The sequence below is a fragment of the Pelobates fuscus genome, chromosome 5 (assembly GCF_036172605.1).
Source record: "Pelobates fuscus isolate aPelFus1 chromosome 5, aPelFus1.pri, whole genome shotgun sequence".
Classification (NCBI taxonomy): Eukaryota; Metazoa; Chordata; class Amphibia; order Anura; family Pelobatidae; genus Pelobates; species Pelobates fuscus.
Window position 1 is genome coordinate 198,546,550 of NC_086321.1, and position 20,742 is coordinate 198,567,291.

The 20,742-nt window shown below is 40.3% G+C and overlaps 1 protein-coding gene across 2 annotated transcripts in view; it reads left to right on the top strand.

Annotated features, from left to right (window-relative positions):
- SHC3 (SHC adaptor protein 3) overlaps positions 1-17,830 on the top strand; it is a 126,047-nt gene extending 108,217 nt beyond the window's left edge. For both annotated transcript variants that reach the window (XM_063454943.1, XM_063454944.1), the window contains exons 6-13: positions 330-383; positions 2,667-2,718; positions 2,805-2,931; positions 11,468-11,624; positions 13,698-13,794; positions 14,620-14,814; positions 16,036-16,322; positions 17,543-17,830. In XM_063454943.1, coding sequence (XP_063311013.1) covers positions 330-383; positions 2,667-2,718; positions 2,805-2,931; positions 11,468-11,624; positions 13,698-13,794; positions 14,620-14,814; positions 16,036-16,322; positions 17,543-17,671 — 1,098 coding nt within the window. In that variant the 3' untranslated portion in view covers positions 17,672-17,830. The remainder of the gene's footprint in view (positions 1-329; positions 384-2,666; positions 2,719-2,804; positions 2,932-11,467; positions 11,625-13,697; positions 13,795-14,619; positions 14,815-16,035; positions 16,323-17,542) is intronic.
- Positions 17,831-20,742: the final 2,912 nt, after the last annotated feature.

The window sequence follows — 20,742 nt, forward strand, 5'->3', positions numbered from 1 at the left end:
GCAAGGTAATTATTGCAGTTTGTAAAAACTGCAATAATTACACTTGCAGGGTTAATGGTAGTGGGAGTTGGCACTCAGACCACTCCAATGGACAGAAGTGGTCTGGGTGCTTGGAGTGTTCCTTTAATGCTTTCCTATGAGGAAATATCTGACGCTAGAGGTTATATATATTTATTATTTCATATTGAACTTTGATTTTTAACTCTCTGATGTTTTTATATAATGTTCCTTTATATTGGCTAATATTTTTACACTTGTATAGGTTCATTTGTGGTTGTATTTTTTTATCACGTTGCTGATCTGCTTTCTTTTACTTTTATCAAATACAGATCATAGCAAATCATCACATGCAGTCGATTTCCTTTGCATCTGGTGGAGATCCGGTAATATTGAATTTATTCTACAATATAATACGTTTCCAATGACTAGATTGCATTAAACACTCATATGCAGTGGTGGCTGGTGAATTTTTCAGATGGTGGGGTGCTAGGCTCCAGCTCTGTAATTTGATCCTGGCCCTTTACATAAACTTTGCTTCTAAGCTGTTGGACCTGTTGTCCACATAAAGGGATACTATATAGGCAACAAAACAACTTTAGCTTAATGAAGCAATTTTTGTGTAAATCATGCCCCTTTGGTCTCAGTAGAGGGCACTAGAGAGTGCAGTCAGAAGTTAATCTAAGCCCTAGACAGAAGATTAGGGGATAACCCAAAATATTCTGAAACCAAGTTCAAAAAGCAAAATAAAGAGGGCTAAAAATTATTTAATCTTTATTTAGGCAACACAAACTTCATAAAAGACCCATTTACACGAACCTCACAAAATACATTCTTAAGGTGCAGAACAGTGTAAGTGCACTAATAGAATAGATTAACTCTGTTCTAATAGGGCAAACCCTTATTGAGTGGATAGAAACATAGAATGTGACAGCAGATAAGAACCATTCGGCCCATCTAGTCTGCCCAATTTTTTAAATACTTTCATTAGTCTCTGGCCTTATCTTATAGCTAGGATAGCCTTATGCCTATCCCACACATTCTTAAACTCCTTCACTGTGTTAACCTCTACCACTTAAGCTGGAAGGCTATTCCATGCATCCACTACCCTCTCAGTAAAGTAATACTTTACTGATATTATGTTTAATGGCATAATCTTATTACTTGAAGCAGCTATGGTAAATGTTTCATCGTATTAGAATTAGAGATGTCCCGAACAGTTCGCTGGCGAATAGTTTCTGGCGAACATTGCTTGTTCGCGTTCGCCACGGCAGGCGAACATATGCGATGTTCGGTCCGCCCCGTATTCCATATCATTGAGTAAACTTTGACAACCCCCCCACCCGCCGCTCGGGGGCTGGGGGTGGGGTTGTCAAAGTTTACTCAATGATATGGGGGGGGGACCGACTGTCCTCCCCCCGGCCCCCACCCCTGAGTGGTTGGTGGGGGCCCTAAAAAAACAATAGGGGGTGAACTTCTGTCCCCCCCTGGCCCCCACCCCTGAGTGGTGGGTGGGGGCCCTAAATACTAAGAAGGGGGGGACCTAATGTCCTCCCCCCTGGCCCCCACCCCTGAGCGGCGGGTGGGGGCCCTAAAAAAAATGTGTGTCCCCCCAGGTGACTAGGGGTCCCCAAACCCCTAGTCACCCCCTCCCCCTCCAAAAAAAAATTAACCCCCTACCTACCGCCCTCACCCTAAAAATAATGAGGGGGGGACCTTTAACTAAGTACCTGTAAAAAAAAAAAAACTTACCATTCTATGTTTTCTTTCTTCTAAAGGGGCCCCCACCCACCGCTCAGGGGTGGGGGATGGGGGGGAGGACATTAGGTCCCCCTCCCTTTTTGGTATTTAGGGTCCCCACCCACCGCTCAGGGGTGGGGGCCAGGGGGGAGGAGCTTAGGTCCCCCCCCTTTTTAGTATTTAGGGCCCCCACCCGCCGCTCAGGGGTGGGTGCCAGGGGGGAGGACCGTAGGTCCCCCCCCATTTTTAGTATTTAGGGCCCCCACCTGCTGCTCAGGGGTGGGGGCCAGAGGGGAGGACCTTAGGTCCCCGCCTTTTTAGTATTTAGGGCCCCCACCCGCCGCTCAGGGGTGGGCGCCAGGGGGGAGGACCTTAGGTCCATTGTGATTTATGGCCCCCACCCACCTTGCAGGGGTGGGGGCCGGGGGGGAGGACAGTAGGTCCCCCCCCCTCATTATTTTTATGGCCCCCACCCACCGCGCAGGGGTGGGGGCGGGGGGGAGGACAGTAGGTCCCCCTCCCTCATTATCTTTATGGCCCCCACCCGCCGCCCAGGGGTGGGGGCCGGGGGGGAGGACAGTGGGTCCCCCTCCCTCATTATCTTTATGGCCCCCACCCACCGCCCAGGGGTGGGGGCGGGGGGGGGAGGACAGTAGGTCCCCCCCCTCATTATCTTTATGTAAATCATGTAAATCCAGCCCTGATTATAGTAGAACAGGGGTGCCAAAAAGGTAGATACCCAGATGTTTTAAAACTACAGCTTCCATGATGCTTTGGCATTCTTAAGGCATTCTAAATGAGTTTTAGTTCTGAAACATCTGCTTTTTGGGCACCCCTGTGGTAGGGTATATGATTGTAACAAAAGTGTCTCTTATTGTAAGTTACAAACCATTCAGCATGCGTATTACTAAAAATACCTTGTTTTCTAGGATGCAACAGACTATGTTGCTTATGTAGCAAAAGATCCTGTTAATCGACGAGGTAAGATTATTTTCAAATATTCTCATAATACACTGGTTTCATTTCAGTGTTTATATCTGTATCCTTGGTTTATTTCTTTGATATAGCTTGTCACATATTGGAATGCTGTGATGGGCTGGCTCAAGATGTAATCAGTACCATTGGGCAAGCATTTGAACTTCGCTTCAAACAATATCTACAATGTCCTACTAAAATCCCAGCATTTCCAGACAGGTAAGGATGCTTTAATGTATATTAATTTTTTTTAACAATTGTTTTCAAGACTTTAGTTTGATGACAGTCCAATATATGAGTACCCAGACCACTTCATCTCATTGAATTGCTGGGTGCAGTGTTCCTATCTGTCTCCCTGTTAGAGAAACTGCAATGCTTACAATTGCAGTGCTAAGACTGCCTCTAGTGGCACTTCTAAAGAGACTTCTTGTAGTTGCACATAGCTTGACTCCGCAAAAGGACGCTGGACGTCCTCATGCTTTGAATAAGGACATCCAGTGTACTCTAAATCCCTATAGGAAAGCACTGATTAAATGTTTTCCCATGGGTAAAGCCTAATGCGCATGCGGCACTTGTCATGCATGCACATTAGGTCCTCCCTATCGGCTGATGTCAGCGGAGGAGGAGTGCCACCCACAAATGAGGGACCTTGGGGCTGGAATCAGGTAATTGACCCCCAAGAGTGTTTTTTTTTTTAATTCTTTATTTTTGTTGTGCGGGTAGGTACAAAGTTTCCACAAACGTCACAACAGCGTCTATCATCATATATCAAGATATAAAAGAGTTTGACAGTGGCACTCGTCACACATTTTTTTTTATTCTATATGTATGCAGGGTTCAACAGTTATTGCACGCAGGTCATTTAGCATTTAGCAGTAATTGTTTAGCTAAACCTGACACACAACACAGCTTACACAGTAAGGTCCTGCATGAAAAATATCGCCACATGGCAGGAGCTAGTTATGGCAGATCAGGCAACAATTCTGAGCTACGTCCTATCTTATGCGTTATAGTATGAGTTCCACAAGTGTCATCTCATTAACATACAAAGACGCCTGCCATGCCTCAACAGCAGTAGCAAACTCTGTCATATCGACATGGTAACCAGTAGTAAGGTATTTGATAATTAGCACCTTTAGGTCGGTGTAGGACTAAACAGTGTTTTTCAGGCTTGGTAAACGTGTCTCAGCACACAACTGAGAGAGGGTATTCAGGCATAGAAAACCTAGTAGACTTGGTGATTGCTAGGGCAGATTAAATCATGCTGGCAACTAAGGTGTGTGTCATAGTAAAAGATGCAGCACAGAGGCATGCTAGGGGTGTCCATTAGGCAAAACCATAAACAATAATACACTGGCAAAATTAACTGTACTAGTATAAGATCTCGAGAGTCACTTAGCCCACGCCAGCTGCTGGTATAATATTGTCCCCCAAAGTGGTGTTGTGCAGACCTGCCTGCCAGAGTGAGAGTCGACCAGTCGGTGGGTGGTTGAGGCCTGTGGGTAGTCCGTTTAGGCCTGCAACTGAGTACTCTGATCGGTGAGGTGCCGAGTGGCCCCTGCAGCTCTTCTGTAAATTCCATGAGAGGGCCTTCTCTTGAGTCGTGGTTGCTTAATGGTGGTAGATGTTCTCTTTGGGCGCAGGCCTCAGCCCCAAAGGGTAGTTGCGAGCGGTGGGCGACACTGAGCAGGATGTGGCTTTCAAGCTGTCTCTCTTCTTCACCGGTTTCTGTGGTTTGGGGGCTGGTCGGGTGCTCTGAGGCCCACCCCCCTCGTGTTTCAGGCCACCGGGAGGTGGGTGCCGCCGATTGTCGGTTGTCTTCTGCTTCCCCTTAGTTTGTGCCCCTCTGTGCCACAGTTTCTGCCATAAATCTTTGAAGAGTGCATCCAGCCGCTGTTCGTAATTTTCCAGCAGGCCGTATGTCGTCAGCATGGCAGTCGCCATCTTGGCTCTGGCTGTGTTGCAGTGCGTTGTGTCTGGATCAGGTGAGTTGCCTGGTTCCGCTTGTCGTCTTAAGGCAAAGCCTGTTAGCTCATCGGTTGATTGTGCCGGGATATCCCTCACCGGCAAGGGGGAGAAACGGGGTCCTAAGCGCTGCAGCTTTTTCCCGCAGGACAGCTCGCGGTGGAGGTCGGCTGCCTCTCCCACGCTTGCATCTGCTGGTATGCCGCAACTCTGTGTCTGCTTCAGAGGGCCTTTCCGAGCACAGTGATCCGTCCAGTTGAGTCTCGGGGTAATACTGATGCTCTGCTGCACTAAATTAGTAAGTTCGGCGTGATATGTTAGTAATAAGTCTCTTATTTGCAGTTTCCTACACGGAGCTCTGGTTTAGTGCGACCAGTCTGCTCAGTGGCCAGGCCCCGCCCCCTGACCCGAAGAGTTTTTTTAACCTCATCTTTGTATTCCTAACACTAAATTGCTCCTTTAATTGTACAAATACAGCAATAAACAAGTAATTTATTTTCAACATATTTTCATTAAGTGAAACTCCATATCCATAAAGTACTGCAGCTTGCTGAAGTGCTTTCTGTGTAACGAGTGTGTCCTCTTTTTTCATTTTACAAAAAGATTTCCATAGAAATAATAAAGAAAAATGGTAGGTAGCGAGTATTCCTCGAATTTGGGAATGCCCACAATTCAGCATAAGAAAGGCAAACCACAAATGATCAGTCAGCACTAGAACTGGCTATCTAACCATAGACCCCCAAAGCTTTTAACAGGATACACTGGACCCTGTTCATCAGTTCATCCATCAGATTTGTATCTTGGATGTTACGATAGACCATAGACACTATAACCACTACTTCAAGATATAAAAATCCTTTATTAAACAAAAAATGCTTACATACATAAGCAAATACCGTATATACTCGAGTATAAGCCGACCCGAATATAAGCCGAGGCCCCTAATTTTACCCCCCAAAATTGGGAAAACGTACTGACTCGAGTATAAGACTAGGGTGGGAAATGAAGCAGCTACTGGTAAATTTCTAAATAAAATTAGATCCTAAAAAAATTATATTAACTGAATATTTATTTACAGCGTGTGTATATAATTAATGCAGTGTGTATATGAATGCAGTGTGTGTGTATGCAGTGTGTATGAGTGCAGTGTGTATATAATGAATGGAGTGCAGTGTGTATATGAGTGCAGTGTGTGTATAATGAATGCAGTGCAGTGTGTGTATGAGTGCAGTGTGTGTATGAATGCAGTGTGTGTATATGAGTGCAGTGTGTGTATATGAGTGCAGTGTGTGTATATGAGTGCAGTGTGTGTGTGTGTATGAATGCAGTGTGTGTATGAATGCAGTGTGTATATAATGAATGCAGTGCAGTGTGTGTATGAGTGCAGTGTGTATGCAGTGTGTGTATGAGTGTAGTGTGTGTATATGCGTGCAGTGTGTATATGAGTGTGTATAATGAATGCAGTGCAGTGTGTGTATATGAGTGCAGTGTGTATATAATGAATGCAGTGTGTATGTGTGAGTGCAGTGTGTGTGTATGAGTGCAGTGTGTATGCAGTGTGTGTATAATGAATGCAGTGTGTATGAATGCAGTGTGTATATAATGAATGCAGTGTGTGTATGTGTGTGTGTGTGTGTGTGTGTGTGAGAGGAAGACGACCTGGGAGCTGCATGGACGGAGGAGAGAGAAGGGAGCTGACAGGAGCTGCTGTGAAGGTAAGTTACAGCTCTGCCAGCCCCCCTCTCCCCCCAGTCTGTATTATGGCAATGAAAATTGCCAAAATACAGACACTCACTCGAGTATAAGACGAGTGGGAGTTTTTCAGCACAAAAAATGTGCTGAAAAACTCGTCTTATACTCGAGTATATACGGTAAATAAAGCAACAAAAAATAGGCAAAATAGTAAACAATAATAATTACCTAATCTCCACAAGCCTACTATGACACAAGGGGGTATTGGCGGCTCGTGATTCTGTCATAGTAGGCTGGCACTGAGTGTATATGTGTCTGTCAGTGAGTGTGTTTGTGTGTTTGTCAGTGTGTGTCTGTCAGTGAGTATATGCGTGTCTCGGTGTGCAGGGCCGGACTGGGATAAAAATTCGGCCCGGGCATTTTTCTATCACAGCGGCCCACTAAGAAGGGGGCGGGGCAGAGAGGGTGTGTTTTGTCATCACTAACGACAAACACGCCCCCTCTCAAAGTGCAGGCCAGGGCAGACCAGGCGCAGAGCTCTACTAAGGAGCTCTAGCATGAGAAAAAAGCCTGTAAAAAAAAGCTGTATTTGTTCTGCACAGTGCAAGCAAATTTATTAACATGCTTGCACTGTGTTTCCTTGCAACTTGGTCTCTGGTGTCTCTATAAATGGATACCAGGAGACAAAAATGCCAGGAAAGAGTATTGTGCATGTGTTTGGAGCCTGCATGTGAGATTGTGTGTGTGTATAGAGTGAGCTGATTGTGGTGTGGTATTGTGTAATAAGGTCGGTTTTAGTCGTGTTGTGTTTGTGGTGTAATGTAATGCATATGCGGCTAGGGGCTGTAGAGAATGTGTGTATAGGGGATGTAGCAAGTGTGTGCATACAGGCTATAGTGTGTGTATATAGATGATGTAGTGTTTGTAGAGAGTGTGTGTTTAGGGGTGTAGTATGTGTTTGCTTACAAGGAATCTAGTGTGTGTATAGGGGATCCAGAGTGTGTATGTCAGGAATGTAGTGTGTGTGTGTGTGTGTGTGTGTATATATATATATATATATATATATATATATTGTGACCGAAAGCAAGGAATTGTGCTGGAGGGAATCTATATACCTCCCCAGATTTTGCAAGGTTCCTACTTTGTGTAATTAGCCCCAGGGAAATGTGTAATGTTATAATGAATGTTGCACTTTAAATATGTGTATATTTGGGCCCTGGGGTGGAGTACTTGGAGAGTAGGGTGGGCCAGTGCTCCACTCCACATTTTGGAAGTTGCTTGGAACCTACAGGTGAGAAGTCCAGTTCCAGAGTTTGAATCCTAATTTAACTCACCTGAAAAGGATTGTCAATTACCAGTGCTATTAAGTACTCCCCTGCCAAGGAAGGAGGGAGATTGTGTTTGGTTTCTGTGAGTGGAAACAGAGAGCTGAAAACCCTGAAGCAGTAAGGTTGTTTATGCTTATGGTTATGTTGGGAAATGGACAAGCCATCCAACCCAGTTAGCTGATTATTTTGTTTAGTTAGTGCTCAGAAGAGCAAGGCTTTTGTTTTATATATTTTTGTTACCGTTATACCTTACTGTGCATTTATTTTGGAACCTCAATAAAAGAGCAAGTTAATTTACCTCATCCAGCGTGTGAAGTGTCTCTAAAGCCTGAAAAGACTGTGTGTAACACCCCAATCCCAGGACAAGGTACCAAGGGAAAGGAGTACTTTTGTCACAATATATATATATATATATATATATATATATATATATATATATATATATATATATATATATATACACACACACACACACATATATTTATACATATGTTTGGAAGTATTGTGTATGTGTGTTGGGGAGGTTCTGTGTGTATGTTAGGGGTGCAGTATGTGTATATGATGGGCAATGTGTGTGAGGGTGCTGTGTATGATGTGTGTGAGAGTGCTGTGTATGATGTGTTTTGTGAGAGTGCTGAGTGTGATGTGTGTTTGAGTACTGAGTGTGATGTGTGTGAGAGTGCTGTGTGTGATGTGTGTGAGAGTGCTGTGTATGATGTATTTTGTGATAGTGCTGAGTGTGATGTGTGTGTGTGAGAGAGTGCTGAGTGTGATAGTGCTGTGGATGATGTGCTGTGTGTGATGTGTGTGAGAGTGCTGTGTGTGATGTGTGTGAGAGTGCTGTGTATGATGTGTTTTGTGATAGTGCTGAGTGTGATAGTGCTGTGGATGATGTGTGTGAGAGTGCTGAGTGTGATGGTGCTGTGGATGATGCGTGTGATAGTGCTGTGGATGATGTGTGTGAGAGTGCTGAGTGTGATAGTGCTGTGGATGATGTATGTGAGAGTGCTGAGTGTGATAGTGCTGTGGATGATGTGTGTGAGAGTTCTGAGTGTGATAGTGCTGTGGATGAAGTGTGTGAGAGTGCTGAGTGTGAGTGCTGTGGATGATGTGTGTGAGAGTGCTGAGTGTGATAGTGCTGTGGATGATGTGTGTGAGAGTGCTGAGTGTGATAGTGCTGTGGATGAAGTGTGTGAGAGTGCTGAGTGTGATAGTGCTGTGGATGATGTGTGTGAGAGTGCTGAGTGTGATAGTGCTGTGGATGATGTGTGTGAGAGTGCTGAGTGTGATGGTGCTGTGGATGATGTGTGTGAGAGTGCTGAGTGTGATAGTGCTGTGGATTATGTGTGTGAGAGTGCTGAGTGTGATAGTGCTGTGGATGATGTGTGTGAGAGTGCTGAGTGTGATAGTGCTGTGGATGATGTGTGTGAGAGTGCTGAGTGTGATAGTGCTGTGGATGATGTGTGTGAGAGTGCTGAGTGTGATAGTGCTGTGGATGATGTGTGTGAGAGTGCTGAGTGTGATAGTGCTGTGGATGATGTGTGTGAGAGTGCTGAGTGTGATAGTGCTGTGGATGATGTGTGTGAGAGTGCTGAGTGTGATAGTGCTGTGGATGATGTGTGTGAGAGTGCTGAGTGTGATAGTGCTGTGGATGATATGTGTGATAGTGCTGTGGATAATGTGTATGTGATAGTGCTGTGGATTATGTGTGTGAGAGTGTTGTGTGTAAATGTTAGGGATAGTGTGTTGGGGTAAATTAAACAAATGAAAAAATCTAAGTAGGCATTATATCCCCCCCTCCCGTCTTACCTTTAGTCTGGGAGGGGGGGCAGGCACGGTAGTACTTGGGAGGTGGGGGGGGCACTCGCACTATCACACGATCCCTGGTGGTCCGGTGGTGAGTGAACTCTAGCCTGCGGGCTAGAGTTCACTCTCGCGAGATCCGGTCGTTGCCATGGCAATGCTCCGGATCTCGCGAGAGGAGCCCGGCGGAGCTGCAAGTTAGAGCTCCGCCGGGTCCTCTTCCTCCCTCCCCAGCCACAGGTCTATCTATTAAAGTGGGCCGGTGAGGGAGATCTCTGATCTCCCCACCGGCCCTCCATGGAATACAGTGGGGCCGGCGCTCAGATAGTGCCGGCCCTGCGTAGACCGGCAGGGGAGATCCTGGGACCTCCCCTGCCGGCCTCGGCCCCTTGCCACCGCGGCCCACCGGGCGTTTGCCCGGTGTGCCCGATGACCAGTCCGGGCCTGTCGGTGTGTGTGTCTGACTCTGATTTGGTGTGTATCTGATTCTGATTTGGTGTGTTTCTGACACAGAGTGACTATGTGTCTGTCAGTGAGTGTGCATGTGTGTATGTGTGTCTGTTGGTGAATGTGTGTGTCTATCCATCAGTGAATGTGAGTGTGTGTGTGTGTGTGTGTGTAACTTTGAGTGAGTGTAACTGTGAATGAGTGAGTGTGTCTGTCAGTGAGTGTGTGTTTCAGTGAATGTGTGTATTTTAAACAGTGGGTGTGGCAATGACTGTGTATCTGTCAGTGTATGCATCAGTAAGGGCATGTGTCTGTCAGGCAAAGATTGTGTTGGTTTTGAAAAGGAAGAGAAATTTAGAGAGGGGGTGCCCGAGTTTTGTCATGCGTAGGGCAGCACAAAACTAAAATACACCACTGGATAGAGTGCAATAAAGCATCACTCCAACACAGGTAAAATTGAGACAGGGCTTATTCAGAGAGATATGTGGCAGCCCCATTCCTGTTTAATAGCAAATGTAGTGAGGGGGACATTCAGACGAGATGTAAGCAGGTAAAGTGTCAGGAAACCAGGAAGAGCAGTAAAATAGCCAGAAACATTTATTTGTCAGTACACGAACAGCTCACGTAAATGACTTAGCAATGTTCTAAGTATGAAAGATGTTTTCGGACCTGGTCCATCCCTCCAAAATTCTCACGTGTGTTTCCTGAGTGGTTGGCATCTACTCTGCTACGTAAGCCTCCATTGATGTGCCTATTTCTGCATGCTGTCAGAGGAGGCCTTCGACATACCTAGTATAGTATTCAAGATGATGGTCATTCAATGCCTGTAGCTTGAGGAAACAGTATAACTGTATCAAAGATTGTCAGGGTTCTGCTTGACTTGCCGTGTAATATACCTGACAATTGAACTATGTTAAATATAAAAGCTTTACTCAATAGGGAAAATGGAGAGATCCAGAGATTTATCAGGTTTCTTTAGAAGTCTCAATTTGTTTGGTGTGCTGATCTATAATAAAAAAATAATAATATTTTATCTTGTGGTAAAGTGAACATATCTTATTGTTATTATTACCAATACCTTACTAATCTTTATTGCTATTTTATTTATATATTTGGTAGGCCTATACATTGTACAATTGGGAAATTGGCCTTGATTTAAATGAATGCTACTTTTTTTGCTACAGTTTCATTTTTTTTTAAATAAAATGGTAAAAATTATGTCTATTAAATTTAGCAAATCATTTTCTGACTTCATATGTTATAGACATATATTGCATAAATAGATTACTCAAGAGAAGTGACATTTTACACATTCTATAAAGTGTAATATGTCATAATTATTAATTGGGTGTAATATTTCTTTACATAAACCTTATTTTCTATTTACATAAAACAAGTTATATTTCACAGAACATTAAGGGCTTGAACCCTGTGCATAGAATGTACTTATCTCATTGATGAGATTCTTTAGATTCACTATGCATTGATAATATATAAAAACTTTATTACCTTTTTTTTAGAATGCAAAGTTTAGATGAACCATTGTGGCCAGAAGATGATGGAGCTACAACGGAACCTCAGTATTACAACAGTATCCCAAACAAAATGCCTCCTCCAGGAGGAATCATTGATGAAAGATTAAAAACACAGCTTCCAAGCCAAGAAGACGACTCCAAGGTATTTAGTTATACACAACCTATATGGATAATGGCGATCTTTGTCTTTGCAAATTTAAACTGCAGGGTCTTCTTCTGTAGTGTTTTATATGTTTTATTATGCTAGTTTTGTTTAGAAACCACCTTTGGAGACCTGATACTAGAGAAACATCAGTGAATTGTTGTAAATTGAAAATCTAATTGCAAAATTTAGACCAATATAGCTGATTAGAAATAATTTTATCATGAATAATGCAAGTTGGTTTACAACTGACCACGTTTCACTGTATTTATAAGAGCATTTTGTTTTCTCGACACTGTATGTACAATTGAAATCAAAATTATTCAACCCCAAATGTACAGACTTTTAGCTGTTTGCATTTAAGAAAGCAAACAAAAGCAATTGATATAGCTCAATGCAACAAATGCTTTAAAATTTTCCCCAAATTCAACTGAAAAGGCAACTTATAATGACTTCTCCAGTATCAAAATGCTTCAATTCCCTGAATAGAATCCCTTACAACAGCACAAATATGCAAAACAGGTGTTCTCTCAAGCACATCTGATGCAACTAATCAAGAGCTTAATTAATTGCACCAGGTGTGCTTGAGCGGAAACACTTGAAATTCCTAAGCTGACTGGGGTTTTTTTGAGTGTCATGGTTGACTGAATATTAGAAATATGGCTGAATCAAAAGAATGGTGCACAAAATTCCCTTCACAAACAAGAATACAAAAAGATAGCGAAAGCACTGAATGTTTCTAGAGACTCCGTTGGAAGCGTAGTTCGCAAGTTCAAAGTTGAAGAAACAGTGATTACACTACCTGAATGGGGCAGAAAAAGGAAGCTATCAATGGCTGCAACCGGATTTCTGAGAAGGCAGGTTGTGAAAAAAACATTGACTTCAAAAGACCAAGTCTTGCTGCAAAAAACATGCAGCAATACTTGGTGGCAACAGGCACTGAGGTTTCAGTGAGCACAGTTAGTCCTATACTAAATGCAGAAGATTTGCATGCCAGAACTCCAAGACGTACACCACTACTGACCCAAAAGCACAAGAAAAGATAGCTCCCATATGCTCAAAATTATACAAATAAGTCACAGAAATTTTAGGATTCTGTTTTGTGGAGTGATGAAACAAAACTGGAACTCTTCGGCCCAAAAGATCAGCGATATGTCTGGAGGAAGAAGAATGAAGCATACGCTGAAAAGAACACACTGCCTACAATTAGTCATCATTTGACACTGGAAACCTGTAGTGTGTGGAAGGCAAGATTGATTAATTTAAGTATTTGAAATCCTAGGATAATATGTAATGCTGTCTGTGAGGAAGCTGAAGCTTGGGCATCATTGGATTGTCCACAAAGACCTTCAACAATTATCTCAAGTATACCTCATATTCCACCAAGGTTTGGTTGCAGAAGAAGTCCTGAAGAATTCTACAGTGGCCATGAGAGTCACCTTACTTGAACACCATAGAAAATCTTTGGTGGGGTTTGAAGAAGGTGGTTACATCACGCAAACCCAAAAATATTACTAAACTGAAGGCCATTGCTCATGAGCAATGGGCTAAGATTCTTCAGGAACACATCCAGAAGCTGGTGTCTGACTATGCATCTCGTTTGCAGCAGGTCATAACAGCAAAAGGGTGCTCTACTATTTCATTGCTTGCCATGAACGGGTTGAATAATTTTGAGACTGGAGAAGTCATTATAAGTTGCATTTTCTGTTGAATTTAGTGAAACCACTTGAAGTATTCATTGTGTTGAGCTATTTCAATAGCTGTTGATTGATTTGTTCATTGCAAACAGCTTAAAGTATGTATGTTTTGACAATTAGCCTGCTTTTCAATGGGGTTTAAAAATTGTATTACAGCTAAATAGTCTAATCTAGCATGTAGACATAAACACTGCACTTTGAAATGTTAAGGCAGATGACATCTAGATATCTCATTTTCCACCCAATACTGTATATTGGAAGCTTTATCTATTTATTTATTTATTTATTTCTGTTACCAAATTGTGCATCTTGTTACCAACTATTTACCGGTATATGACAAATAAAAATGATAGTAATTATTTTATTTCCAAATTAGTTCATAAACTCTTCTGGAGTAGAGCAGACCTACTATCAAGGTCGTCATTTGGTTGAAAAGTCAAATGAAAACTTCCAGCAAGCTATTAAAAGACAAGGTAAAGTCATTTATTTTAAATAAACACATATTTTTTGCTTTTGTGAATTATTTTTTAGTTTTGCTCAAGTTCTAAGTAAATACTAATTTACTGATTAAATGTTGAATGAAGCGAGAATCTGTCCCAGCTGATTAAATGTTGAATGGAAGGGAGAATCTGTACCCAGCTGCAGATATGGGGACTTTTTGGACTTGCTGCTGGTAAACTTATTTAGGTGTGAGACCATGTTTTCAAATGATTAATGGAATGTTGAAAAACAGAGGTAAGTAGTCGCATTGTAAATATATTATGACATTTCTCTTTCCTTTGTTGAGATGTCTTATTTATTCCAAAAACAACAACTATCAAATATCATTTTTGTGTAAAGTCACTCCTGTGTTTTCTGGCTAGCACCAACTGATAAACATTTTGACTGTTGCTAAGCAAGAGCTATGTATTAAGACACCTACTGGTATCATCTTTAGTATATCATGTCTAGTGAATGAAAAACTAAAAATGTATTATGATTTAGACACTCAAGGTAAGTAAAATAGCCGTTTTATTGGAAAATCAGAACACGAGCAGCAACGTTTCGACCTGCAATAAGGTCTTTGTCATGCTCAAGGTCTTTGTCCTATGGAACATTAGTGGGTGAAAAATGTCATGAGAGAACAGACATATCTGACTTTTTTCTGGTGGAAACAAAATATCATGCAGTCAGAACTGATAATGTTGGATTTTTTTTTTTTATTAGTGATCATAATAGGAGCAGCCAAAACTTATTTTATTTTGTGTGGTTTTTTTCCAGAAAAATCTGTTGATATTTTTGATTTTTTTTTTGTATAGCCTCTTTAGACATTTATAGTCTGCCAGAGGGAAAGTCAACAGGAAATCAAACAAGCAATGCACCAACATATGTCAATACTCAGCACATAAATAGAAAACCTTTGGGAGCCTTTCAAAGAAGTGTAGATTCAGCATTCTGTGGATCGATTGACAGTTCCAGAGATGTCAACCAAAGAAAAGATCTATTTGACATGAGTAAGTACTTTTTTGCTGCATAAAATCCTGTCCACAGAACAGTGAATTATAAGACATGTGTTAAAGGGGGAATACATGCAAAAGTAGTAAATGTGCTACATTAACCAGTGAGTAATAAGTGCAATAGATTGTCAGGTGTCAGTTTCACTCTCTCTGGGGAAGTTTAAAAAAAGCAAGGAATTGGTTAATGGAGCAGGCGAGAGGATTGGGAAGTAGGATGTAGAGGAGACAGTAGATGATATAGATATTGCATAATTAACTGTATTAGACACCTCTGTATGAATATATGTGGCTTAATATCAATGGATATGTCACTGCACTAACAATTAGATTTAATGTAAAGCTGGCCAAAACCGATTCGATTCAGGAGAGGATACAAAATATGCTTCCTATGATGATACAATTAGTTTCACCTATTCAGGACAGTATTTTGATCCTGAGTGAGGAAGATGCAATCAGGCAAGTTAATGGTTGAAGTGAAAATGAAATAGAGTGGGTAAGAAATGCAATTAATCAAAAGGGTGCAAAGGGAAGGTTAATGGAATGAGGAGTGAGAGAAGAGGAAAACTAGAGAAAGTAATGAAAGAAGATAAGCAAAAATAAGTTAACACATTTATGAAAGAGAAGGAAAAATTAAGAAACAAGTTTGTAAAATCGTAGTAGTGATAACTGTAGATCCCTCTTCAGATGTATTTATTTTACCACAAAAATACCATCATTGAGTCCAATTTGTAGTTTGAATGTAGCTTTCATATTACCTCAGAGATCTAAAATAATGTTAGAAATGTGTAGACCTATGGGTTTATTCATTAAATGGCAAACTGACAAGTGAATATTTTCCCATAATAAAATAAACATTGCACTTCCCTTATTAATTAATCAGTTTAGACTTTACTGTTACGTTTTTCATGTTAATACAAAGGTTCTACATCTTAACACATCTTAACTTAATACGTCATTAGTGTATCTTAAATTTTTTTTAAAATTTAAAACTTTTCTCACAACAGAATATATTAATTTCCATTTAAACTACTATAATTTGCTACATACAGTATTTGTTAAGGTTTTACCTTAGAGTCGACCACAAGTATACATGTCACCTTAATTTCAGTAATACATTACTGCACTGTGCCTTACCGGCTGGTGGTGATCACACTGGCCTTAATCAGATTCTCTGTTTTCAAATATCCAGTACTTTACAGTTCATTGTATTTGCCCTAGAACCATTTGAGGATGCTCTCAAAAACCAACCTGTGCTGAACAAAGATGCATCGGTTGACTGTTCCAGTCCTTTGCTGTCCAGAGCTGCTATTTTGACAATAAATGAAGAATTGAAGTCAGAGTTGTGGTATGTGGGAGAAATGTGTAGAAAAGAAGCAGAAAAGCTGCTCAAGAAAGATGGAGATTTCCTTGTAAGAAAAAGTGTCAATAATCCTGGTTCGTATGTTTTAACTGGCATGCACCATGGACAAGCCAAGCATCTTCTTCTTGTAGATCCAGAAGGGACAGTAAGTAATTATCTATGTTTTTATATCTAGTAACATAAGTGCACTCTTCTATTTTATTTTCCTTTGTCGCTATGGAAACCGTCTCCTCCTTCAAAAAGTCACAATATAGTACAAATATATCATAAAGCATCTTTAGTTAGCTCACAATTATGGATCCATAATAACCTCTTTCATCTGTGGAGTAAAGGTATCTATGTGGTATATTTTTCAGTTTGGTTCTGTAAATGGGTTTGCATTGAACCACAACAGTGAAATCAGCAAATTTCCACTTTGTATATAAAAGGAAAAGGGCATATTTTATTTGTTGTTAGATATTGTGCACATTGCCCAACAATCTCTGAGTCACCTGAATTTTGTTACAAAATTGGATACCTACATTTTAGTGGGAGGTATGTTATATTGTGAAGGTGTGGAAATGGGGTCAGGTGGATAGCCAACAAGGGGTCGTTGCTATTGACACAACCTGTATCACTGGTAGCACCCATAATGTATGGTACCACTCAGGAAGTGGGTGTGCCCACCACCTGAATGGGAGTTTCAGCTTTGTGTCAATCACACCAAGCTCAAAGACAGCCTTTAGGCCAGCCCCCAGTATATGGGACAATGTAGACAGTGCTGCTGAAGCGCTCTCTTCATGGTTCTAGCGCCCACTGCACAGTGCGAACATGTGTGATGATGCCATCATGCTGTGTTGTCAGGGGACATTTTCCTGGTGTTCCTGGATACAGGACAGAAATCTCACATGTCCTGCCAAAAATGGGACAGTTGAGAACCTTGATATTATCCCAAACAATATCTAGTAGTAATAGGCCACTCAATGGTTTACAAACATTTTAAGAGAATTTCATTATTTGATATGCTTGGACGCAGTACTCAAGTGCTTTCTACAAAGGATACCCAGGACTAATGTGGGGAAACCATTATTTTTAATAGGAGGCAGCTTTTAAGGTATCCTATAGCCCTTTTTTGGCACTATAGGTTTAATAGGTCCCCCCTCCCTCGTGCCCCACAGAGCTGAAAGGTTTATAACACCTTCAGCCACTTGCCTGAATCCAGCTACAGTGTCCCTTTAAAATCAGTTTCTAGAACCCTTAGCTCTTTTCCCAATTTCAGTAAATATTTATGAATATTATAGTTCACTACATTGCCAGACGCTGTAACATTAAATTTACATATATATTTAACACACAAAAAAATTATTATTATTTTTTTCCCCACAGGTCAGAACAAAAGATCGTGTTTTTGACAGTATTGGTCATCTTATTAACCATCACCTGGAGAACAATTTGCCCATCGTCTCCTCTGGAAGTGAATTGTGTCTCAAGCAATCAGTAGAGAGGACACCTTGATGTTACAAACAAATCTGTCTCTTCAAGAAACCTGTGTAGGAGCCACACATTTTGAAATGGTGCAATAGAAATTCTAATCACTTTCTCTTGGTTCCAACCAATGTGCTTGCAATGTAATCTAACAGGCACTTCATAAAACATGATTTTTATAAAATTGTTTGATCCCTTAATGTGAATATACAATGTGTATATATACACTATATGTATATATAGATATAAATATATTTATATTTTTGGAGACTGCGGCAAAAGAATAGGACTGATGTCTATTTTAATGACACTGGAACAATACCCGTGGTACTTTATCTAAAACTGAATGCAGCATCCTCACTGAATGAACAATAATAGACAAAATGCTGTAAAACATGAACATGGTTTTATCTAATATAAGCACAATAGTAGGAGCAAAGTTGGAGAGATGTTTAATTCTGCTGAATTATTGTTTGTAGTACTGCAAACATTTTTTTTACAAATTTTGCAATTCCCTCCAGCATTCAAAGGGTTGAGTTATGATTTGGGCATATGTGAATGTTTAACGTTACAAACACACAGTCCAGAAATGTACTGTTACATGGTCTAATAATAATAATATTAATAATAGTATTAAAAAAATCGTATTTTTTTAATCGGCTTTTGAATATCTTTGGAGGCTTTGTGGACAGTTCCACTCAAGCTTGTGATATAAATATTCAGTTTTACATTGTGGATTTAAAACTGATCATGCACTGAAAGCACTCATTTAGTGGTGACCTTACAGTATATTCAAAAAGCATTTTATCTTAAAAATAAATAAAATGATTTATTTTAAGGGATGGCTTTAAACGGTCTGATGTCATGTTGTTGATTTTTTTTAGCTGTACTGTTGTACGTATTTATCAAAGATATATAACGTCTATGTCTCATTAAAAAAAAAAAAAGGATATTTTTTTCCTTAAAACTTCTTGTAGACATTCCTAAAGATCATTATATACACGCTTATAGCTGCACATGTTTGAAGTGAACCTGATGATTTTATATTACATTCAGATGTAGCACTGACTGTATGTGACTAGTAGGGCTTTCAAACTGCATTTACGCAATAAAATATGATGAAGTCAGCATCCTTTTGCTTCACAAACTAGTTGTGGGCATAACTGTAAGGAATGCTGTATGATTAGTTGTGATCATTGTGAATAAGGTGCTGGCTACAGCGCTAGAAGGGAAAACAATATATAAAATTTGAACTTGAATTGGATTGATTGTGCAATAAAGTGTTCTTCTGCATGATGTAATCTAGGGATATAATATAAATTATTATAGAAACAGTTGACTTTTATGACAATCTGTCAAATGTAGAAAAACAATGACAATTATCTTGAAAGTGCACTGTTTTTATAATTATTCCTTTATGGACAAGCACTGAGTACCCTCACTATAACATTTAAATCAAAACAACCAGAAGATTTTATTTAACCCCTTAAGGACCAAACTTCTGGAATAAAAGGGAATCATGACGTGTCACACACGTCATGTGTCCTTAAGGGGTTAAGGGACATGTGGAGGGGAAAGGACAAATTTCACAGGGACAAAGGAAAAATGGCACTGAGTTGGGGTGTGCTAAGCAAGATAAGGGGTGTTCCTGTCATATTAGAAAAAAGGAATGGGATAGTGACATCAGTTGCATGGAAGGAGTAGTGGCATGGTGAAGGGTGTGTGATTTGTGGGAGGAGTCAGCCAATGGCAAAGGGGTAAAAATACCCTTCCTCATTCAAACATACATTTATCCTCTACATGTAAACACCTCTTAAGTCACAAACACAAAAGTCATCTACGTGATTACACCTCTTCACCCACATATTGACAATACATTTGACATGGAATAATTTATATGCAATTAGTAGACTGGAGCACTTATGAGAAATGAAAAGGAAAAAAAGGAAACACATTGTCGAACAGGTTGATGTTTCGGTTTTGGACAATATCAAAACAGAACACGCCATTGCAATTAAAAGTGAATATTAGAATCTTAGGGCTCCGGTATCCTTTGTGTTAACCAGTCTATTAGTGGCGTACACATGGGGTGTATGCATCTGAAGTTGTTTTTTCACTTAAATTCAAACATATCTGTTAAAATCTGTTCTGAGGAGGGTTTATAGGAAAAGTAACCTGTCGTTTGGTATACATACACTCAAACACTTATTCTCATAACAAAAATATAATTGCAAAAAATGGAATTCGCTATTGGGATATATTAAAGTTTACATCTTGTTTATGAATTACATGGCGGAACCTTTCCTGTCTTTTTGTAGAGAAGCAGTTTCGAATGACTGTCTGTCATACTTAACTGTCAGCATTATCAAACCTCGATACAGACCAACATCTGTGTCAATAAAGTTATTTCTCTCTCTGTAATACTGTTATGAGCTGAACATCTTCAGTTGGCTCAATGTTATGCATTGGTTAGAAAATTTCTTCACACTTGTTTTGCTCTCTTTATTAAGTTATCTTGCGCAGAAGACTGTTTAGTAAATAGGATTAAGGAAATAAGTCTTTAAATACTGCTTATTTGTCACAGCCAAGATATTGTGAACTCATACAGGTTAAAGATTTGTGATTGTGAAAATGGTGGAAATATTGACAGTCTACATGCATTTTGTGGATGCAAAACATGTTTAGTGCCTGAAATATTTTAGGAGAGATGTGTTTCTATGAACATAAACACTAAAGGTTAAATGGAGAGAATTAAAGGTGTGTTTTAGGCTAAAATTGCAAAACTGAAAACACACAGAGACAGATGTTTTTACTTTGACAAATAATCCTGTCTGTGACTATGCAGTTTAAATTGTAAACGTTTAAAGAGCTTATTGCCTCACGATGATGGGCAATTTTTGGGAGCAAGTAACACATAAGACTCTGGGAGCATCTAATTCATTTATAAAATTCTGTGTAACATAGACAAATGTGTCAATTAGTAACTTTACAGTTGTTATTGGTGTGTAACACATGTATGCAATGGGCCAAAATGCTGCAGTTTTTAAATTTAGCTGCTGTTTTGCAGATTTGCAGATTATTTACAACCAGCAAAAGCCAGT